The 8,335-nt window shown below is 27.4% G+C and overlaps 1 protein-coding gene across 1 annotated transcript; it reads right to left on the bottom strand.

Moving 5' to 3' along the window:
• Positions 1–907: 907 nt before the first annotated feature.
• Positions 908–5,055, bottom strand: LOC145845367 (uncharacterized). Its single transcript, XM_082952697.1, has 8 exons — positions 4,963–5,055; positions 4,582–4,654; positions 4,201–4,329; positions 3,615–3,807; positions 3,022–3,194; positions 1,945–2,056; positions 1,422–1,588; positions 908–1,110 (listed from the first exon to the last, which is right to left on the bottom strand). Exons 1-8 carry the CDS (start codon positions 4,998–5,000, stop codon positions 934–936), a joined length of 1,062 nt encoding a protein of 353 aa, XP_082808823.1. The 5' UTR covers positions 5,001–5,055; the 3' UTR covers positions 908–933.
• Positions 5,056–8,335: the final 3,280 nt, after the last annotated feature.

Raw genomic sequence — 8,335 nt, 5'->3', positions numbered from 1 at the left:
TCAACCGGTATATAGGTGAAGCAAAGCGTTGATTGTTTGCTAAAAGAGCATGTTCAATTTCAACTAATTTTACAGTTGTGAATTTGGTATACAAAATAATTACAATCCATGTGTTAAAAAAATCGAAGCCTATAAATTTGGTAAAAGGACCTGGTGTTAAAAAAAATATTTCGGTCATCGAGCTACATAATAATTAAACATTTTTGAGATATTAAAAAAAATAACATTAAAAAAGTAGAAGGAAACAACAAAATACCATAATTAAATTCCTAGAAGATTTAAAAAATAAATAGTTTCAAAACTATAAAAACTCAATTTGTGTATATTTTGAAAAAGTCGAAATCTGTTCTGGCTCTACAAATTTAGAACCACAAATCTAAATTACATAAACAACTTGGACTTAATATAAGTTATAAAAAAAATTTAGTGTGCGTATGTATGCACAATAAAAAAAAAGAGATATAAAATAAAAAATTGTTGATTTAGTGAAAACAGCATATTAATTGTTATTTAAGTAAAGAATTAAAGAAATATTAAGTTTTTTTTATCACTTGTTTACTAAAATCCAAAACAAAACTTAAACTTAGTTGTAGAATGTACAGTACATACTTATAGATGAAATATATTAGTAAAAACTTTAGTTTTTTCTAAGATGTAACTTAATAAAATATTTATAAAAGCTTTCACATAGATAACACTTTACAGAGAACAAAAAATATTACGACAACAATCTTAACAGCCTTGACTTTCCAATTAAATTTCAACAAAAAAACGATATACTGTCTAACATTTTTTTATCACTTTTAAAGTATTGGTTTTATTGAAAAAATATGTTTTAACAGCAAAAACAATACTTTAATATAAAAAACGTTCGTACAGTTTTACAAAATTTTATCATGTTCGTCTATTTCCAATTGTTAAAAATGGCTAACATCAGGAAACAATTTCGTCCAGTTGTTCCAACAAGTGCACAAAGTACATGTCGTTTTCAAACACGTCATCGCTTTCGTCGGCCATTTCCGACTCCGACGATGACGTCACAGTGACGGTTCTCTGGTCGACGTCGTATTTCGGCTTTGGTGGTTTCGGTTTGCGCTTCTTTCCATTAATCTGCGTTTAATGTTTTACGTTTGTCGCAATCATATTAAGTTGTGCGCATACCACTAATAAAGTTTTTTTTTTTAATTTTATAAAGGTATATCAACTTGGTATAGGGTAGGTGTTTAGATTTTATAAGCATAACAAAAAATATTTTGATTTCATTGCAAAAACTTTGTAAAGATTGTACAATTGCAAAAAAGTAGTATTTTTAAATTTTCCTGAAAACACTAGTGAATTTTAAACTTTTAACTGATCAATCTTAAAAGTCAAAAAACAAAATATTTTATTGAATCTAAAGCAGTACTACAAAGAAACATCACTTTAATCTGAATGTCGCATTTTGGTTTCCACGCGAACCGGTTCCTGATGAGTTGGTTTGCTAGCTCCTCATTGGTCAGACTGATCCTGTCCACTCTCATTTCTTCCAGGATCGCTTTCGAGTCCATCACCTCCAGCTTCACTTCTTCATCGTGCAATGATTTCAAAGCTGTTTGATTTTTTTTGCAATATTGAAAATAAAGGAATACAGAGAAACTTTACACAGTGTGTGATTAAAGCTTAAAGGTATTAATTGAGGCTCATATATTCGAACCTTAAAAGTCTTGTCAGTACTTTCTACGAGTTATGCAATGTGATTTTTATACTAGTTTAACAAAGTTTTATTTTATAAAACAATCCAAAGTGTGAAAATATATTATATGTAGACTTTTTATATTTCACTGCTTAAAAAAGCTTCTCAAAGAAACAGCACATATACATACGTTAAGGCACATTCAGTTGTTTAGACTTTTAGATACTAATTTTTAACTTTGTAGCTTGAAAACTGGAAGTAAATAGTTTAACCTTTAAAAGTTTCTCTTTTCACTTCTTCATCTTTTGAGTTCCACTCATAACCATGAGCAAATCGAACATTTACATCAAGTTTACCTTCAAATCTTATTGACTTCAAATATTTCTGAAAATAAATTGAGTTTTTTCTTTATTAAGTGTACATAGTAGTTAGATTTAAGTTTTTATATAAATATAGTATAGAACGGTACAAGTAAAATACCAAGTTTGCAATACTAAGTCAAAGTAACTTTTTATTATCACATATAACTTACTTAAAAAAAAGAATACATAAGAAATTGAGTTGAAATAAACTTAACTAAAATTATGAATCAAAGATAAAATTATAGTTTACAAAGTTTTTATATTCTTTTAAGCTCCTAAAGTATTCTTTAATTTTATAAATGAAAGAGATATTTTTGAATATTAACTTGGTAATCACTAAAAAAAAGTTTTAGTTTAGCTTTTAAACTAATTTAGATCAAAAGTTACACAGTCGTTAGAAATTTTGCAGCTAATTAATACTGTAAGTTATGTTTTTGTTGATATTCATTGTTAGAAACTTGACAATTATTTTAGTATCTGTTTCAAAAGTAGACTTACAAAGAATCTATATGAAAGAAACGAAACGTATTTTTTTTTTGTTTCTAGTTTTTACTTTTTATCTATGTATTAAAAAGGTAAGAAAGGTTTTATTTTTAAAAGTAGTATAAAAAATAGATAGTTATAAACTTTATTCAGTGTAGCTACAATAACTAAGTACTACTTATATCGTATATACTTTTTGCTAAACTAAAGTAAATAACAATCCTACATCAAGCTTTTTATTCAAGTATCGTTTGAATGTGTCTATTATAAGAAAATGATAAAAGTAATATTAGTTTTGCTAGCTATTGAAATTAGTATTTTAACTTTCATTATTAAAAAATACAAAAAAAAAATATATGAAACAGATAAACATATGTTTACTGTAAAACAGATCTAATGCAAATTTTTTATTTCAAATCCACGAACCATACCAACAACATTTATAAACAGACTAAAAGTATTTTATTTAACTAAACGCTGTCATTGTAAAACTTGTCAACTAACCCTCTCGAGCTGCACCATTTTGAGCAGAGTGTCGCAGCATTCACCGCTAGGCGACGCGCTCATCACTACGTCCACGTTCAGCTCGACTGCCTGTAGCTCCGGTATGCTCGTTTCCCACGACGACTTCATCAGGTCGAACACCAGCATTTCGCAAATGTTCTCGTTCTTACCACCTGTGCACATGTGTATGAATTTTGGTTTCAAAATTAGATGCTAGTTTATTACTATCATACCAGAATTGAAAAGTTCTGTGTTAAACTACGAAAAAAAATTATTTGGGTTTTCAAAGTTTTAAATGGCTTCTTTTTTTCTACACAGCATAAGCAGTTTTTCTATTTTACTTGAATTTGAAATACTCTGAGTTACAAAGACTATTAGAGGTTTAGTTTATAGAAAATACTTGTTCATACCTTTACAACCTATAAGTAAGAGTGTTTTATAAAATGTTTGAAATATAAGATTCTAAACTGAAACTTTGAACTGTTTTATTTTAAAACTACAAAAGAATAAAAACAAAAACTAACTCCAATGTAGCCAGTAATGTTCGATCGAAGTAACATAACAAAAGTTAAAACAAAATTTTTCAAACCCACCGATGAACCTGCTCTTGTACAACGTGGTCTCGACGTCGGTGAACAGGTTGACGCAGGTGACTTCGCACTTGAGCACCATCAGCGTGGTCCAGCACCCGTCGACGTCCAGGAAGAGCTTCATGTAAACGTGGTCGGACCAGGGCCGCGGGCAGTTGCCGTGCACCACCACCTCGTCCGACTCCCCTTCCAACGCCTGTGTGACGTAACAATGCTTGCTTCGTGGCAGTTTTGTCGTGTTTTTGTGGAGATAAACTTTAAGCAATCAAGTTTTACAAGTTTATGTATAAATATATGAATATGCTATAAGACACACTTCTTTATAAAGCTCTATAAAGTCGGAAATATAACTGTTTTTTACCTAACTAATTTTTATTTTGTTTAAAAATATAGTTTTTAAATAAAGTTATCAAAACTATCAATTTTAAATTATGTAAATAAAACCCTTCATAGGTTTATTTTTAATAAAAGCAAAAATTGAGACTGTCGAACACTAACTTAAAAACTTTATCTTTTCGAATAAAAAAACTCATTAACTAAACTAAAAACTAATCTAGTAACAAGAAAAAACTAAATGTTTGAGTCTAACAAGTGGACTTTTTCTCAACTTGACTAGAAAATCTTGTGAAGTTTTTGGTTTCGGCACATTGTTACCCATCTGTAGCAATTCAAGCAGCTCAGTCACGTGATCACAGTTATCATTAACTTTAGGTGCTACCTTGGAAAATAGTAAGTAAAACATAGATTGTTAGTTACTTTAAAAATCTGTGTTGTTGTTTTAAGAAAATTTAGTTCTTGAAAAGCATTTAAATTAAAAAAGCCTGAGAACAGATACGGAGTTTTACAATTCAATGTTAAAGTTTTGGTTCTTCTTATTATAACTAAGTCAGTTTGATGTTGTAATGAATTATTAAACAACTTTAAGTATGTCCTTATTTTTCGAAAAAATACTTCACAACTATTAACTCACCTTGTTTGAGAACTTTTTGTTGCCTAGGCTGAGCTGGTTTGAAGGCAGACTGATTGGTATAATTGGTTTCTCGCTGTTGTAAATTACAGAATTGTTAGACAACATAACTCATTGATAAATAGAAACTCACATCAATGCAGCTTTTTAAGCTGCGTAATAAAAACTTTAAAACTGTTTGCTGTACTTAATAAGATTTTTTTTCTTCACGCCTACTCAAATAACTTTAAGCTTAAAAAATAATTTATTTAATAACAGCTTTTTGATGTTATCTAAGACTATTAAAAAACGTGCATTAGTATAACAATGGAAGGAAACTGCTATAATGTATACAAAATAATTAAATAACTTTAGTAAGAAACATTTGTTTGTCAAAAAACTAACTCTGAACTGCTGTAAACACTCAATCTATTTTCATCCATAGCATTTAATGCATGCTTGTAAATCACTTTTGCATGTTTAAACTTTCGGGTAGTGTTATTTTTGCTCTTGAGTATTAATTATTAATAGTTAAAAAAAGTAAAACGTGAAAGGAAGCGATTATGCTTGTTGTTGCAACTTTTGTGATTGGATTTGCGCTTTGTTTTGAAACTATTTATTGCCGCCGAAATTTATATATATTAAAAGATTTAGTATATTCAAGTTGCTTTTATAAGTCACAAAAATGTCTACGGCTGAAGGCTTTAATGAAATAAAAAATTAAAAACAGCAGATACTTTATTTAGTTTATGCTTAAAAGTTATTGAAAAAGTTTAATTAAGTACTTTTGAATCAGAATTGAAAATTGTAGATGGTTAAAATTAGTGCTGACGTTTTATTGGTATTGTTGACAAAAATATAAATTTAATGATGAAAGTTATAAAACAAATACAAAGTTAAATTTTTTAGAGATTTCGCTGGTTTTAACAAACATTTGTTATATTTTATACAAAGTTTGGTTACTCAAAGAAACATTTACAACTAAACTAGCTAGTTTCAACAAGATAAACAATCTTATAAAACTTTTTGCTATTAAACAATTTTAATAATATTAGCAACAAAAACACAAACTTTGTTAACATTATACCACTTCACTACTTATATGTATTTGGTTTTATAACATATAAACTCAAGTAATAGCCACTTATATAATATTATTCCGCATAAAAACTTTCTTAGATTGATTTATTCAATTCAATAGAATTTTAATTTAATTACTTACTATGCTTCTAATTAAAGATTAAAAAAACCTTTATTGATTCAGATAAAACTTTACTCTTATTTTAGCTATATCATAAAAACAGAATCTAAGATTTTGTTGCAATCGTCTATAGTTTTTAGTTGTTTTAAAAAGTTTTAAATTTTACAATCTTAAATAGTCATTTAACAAACTTTTTCATTATCTTTAACTGTTATATTAAATAAATTTAAAAAAATTACATCATAAATAAATCAAAATTTATTTTAAAGTTTTTGGTAAATAGTGCTAAAAAAGTAAAAAAATACTGTTGTGTATTGTACAATTAAATAACTAAAAAAAACATATATGTTAAATATGATATATTAGCACTGTAACAGTTTATTACAGTTTAGTATGCTTTAGTTACAATTACGTTTCTTAACTACTTAATCCGCTCTAAAAAATAATTTTTTACTTTGTTCAATTTGTATTGACAAAAACACACATTAGAAGATTTAAAAAGTTTTGCCATTGTAGGAAATAAAGTACACTTATTTGAGTTAAGATAAACACAAAAGTTAAAGTAGTTTCTTATTAGTAAAACAGTTTTTGGAACGAAGTTTTATTAAAAAATTTTTAAATTTGAACCTTAACCTGAGGTCGTCAAACTGCAACCCGCAAAACAATAATCTGCTAAATTTACTTTTCTAAAATTTAAGTCTTTCAAATAACTAAAAAAAAAATAGGTGAAAACTTACAATTAGGCTTTTAATTTAATAATAAGTAATTACTAGTATTATTTAAACTATATTTTTTAATCATATCTTTAAATAACTGCAGCAACTTTTTCTAGGGAGTTGGCCCTTACCTATAAAAGGAAATTGTTGAACAACTTTATAATAAACTATATTTAACTATTGTATCCTATAAAGTTTACTTAGTAGATACGTCTTTACAAATGTCTGAAACTTTGAAACTAATTTAGCTTAACGTTTAGCTGAGTTTTTCTACTAAAAACGATGTCAGAAAATATTTAAAACATCTTGAATTTTTGTTTTACTTTTAAAAACATCTACCTTGTAAAAAATAAACAAGTTTTAATAAAAAAAAGCGGGCGTTTTGCTCTTCATCTAATGATAAAGACTCTATAAAAAATTAGAACCCCATTTTGTATGTTTCCGATTATTTCTCTCTTTACTTTAATAAAATTGAAACAATTTTAATTATATTTATCTTAAGTTACGTAATTCTATAAACTTTCGTTAAATATAATTTAGTTTTGATCAAAAAGATTTAAATGAATCAAAATGTTATTCATGAAGCTGTTAACAAACCAATAAAAAAAAATTGTTTTAAGATAGTTATAAAATAAAAAAGTAATTTTATTTAAATAAACACTTTTCAAATGCATGCTTAACTGAGTACAACAAATCGAAAATTTATCTTTTATCATCGTTTAACACATGCATAGTTACTAAAGTAGTTTCTTAAAACTCTTTCTAAATCTAGCCAAAAACTAATATCTAGTAAAAACATGTTTCGACTTTTAAATTTTGTTGTAGACTATATTAAAGTTATGATACAGTTTAGGTTTTACCTAAAAGCATTATACTGATAATTCATGTACTTTAAACTTTAATTTGCATAAATTTAAATTTGTATTAAGCTATATCGGTTTTTAAGTAATATTGAATTTTATATTTAAAAAAAAATTGACTAAAATTAAGCTAGCAATTGTATTGAAAAAGCCACGTTAACTATTCTATTTGAAAAATGTTATTGTTTATTGAACGATAAAAAAGCGCACAAAATATTTGGTCCTAGGACCTGGGTGCACGAAACAACCTTTCGGTTATCGAGTTGTACACCACTGGATACCTTTTAACGTCTTGTCCAGGACTGTACTCTAAAGTTTTTTTTTTACACCATTTCTATAATAAACCTAAATTTAATTATGACCTAAAATATAAAAGTAAAGCATATTTAGAACGAATGTATAGTTAAAACCACAAAATAAAACAACAATAAATGAAACATTAGCACAAAGTTAAACTAAAAATTTAATTTTTTTTTATTTTAAAATTCTCTTTGTAAACATTGCTTTCATATATAAAAGCTATTTCATAGGTAAATTACGATCCTGCTCTTTTTTAAACTTCAAACTTCTTGTATCTTAACTCGGACAGTACCTTATTAAACATATCATAATATTCCAAGTAATTTGGCAGCTCACAGAAACCCAACTTTCTTACTTCGTCGAGAAACTTCACAAACTCTTTCTGCATTCCTTTACAAATATCTTTCGCGGGTTTTCTCCTGCATTCTATCAAAATACTTTCCATTTCATTGTCGCTGATATTTTTTTCCTGTAAAATAATATCCCAAGGCAATTTTCCTGTTCTGAGCTTCACAAGAACGTAGGCAAGTGATTCTAGATCGTCCCTTCGGCTGGTGCTTCTTTTATTTAGACTGTTAGTTGAACTGTAGTCCCATGTGCCTCGATACTTTCCGATATATTCGTTTCGAATGTGTTCGCCATCTTTTGTTAAATTGGTGGCAAGTCCGAAATCTATCAAGTAGAGTTTTTCGGGATCAGAT

The sequence above is a fragment of the Thalia democratica genome, chromosome 1, assembly GCF_965202585.1.
Source record: "Thalia democratica chromosome 1, ktThaDemo2.hap1.1, whole genome shotgun sequence".
Lineage (NCBI taxonomy): Eukaryota > Metazoa > Chordata > Thaliacea > Salpida > Salpidae > Thalia > Thalia democratica.
The sequence above is the reverse complement of the archived record's forward strand: the minus strand, read 5'-3'. Positions and strand labels throughout refer to the sequence as shown.

What these genes read in the sequence shown, in the direction of transcription:
- LOC145845367 (XM_082952697.1), bottom strand. Translation starts at nt 5,000, where the DNA reads ATGGATGAAAATAGATTGAGTGTTTACAGCAGTTCAGA. An exon ending in GTACAAGAGCAGGTTCATCG is followed by an intron (nt 3,195 to 3,614) that starts GTGGGTTTGAAA and finishes ACATGTGCACAG; the next exon opens with GTGGTAAGAACGAGAACATT. An exon ending in AATGCGACATTCAGATTAAA is followed by an intron (nt 1,111 to 1,421) that starts GTGATGTTTCTT and finishes CATTAAACGCAG; the next exon opens with ATTAATGGAAAGAAGCGCAA.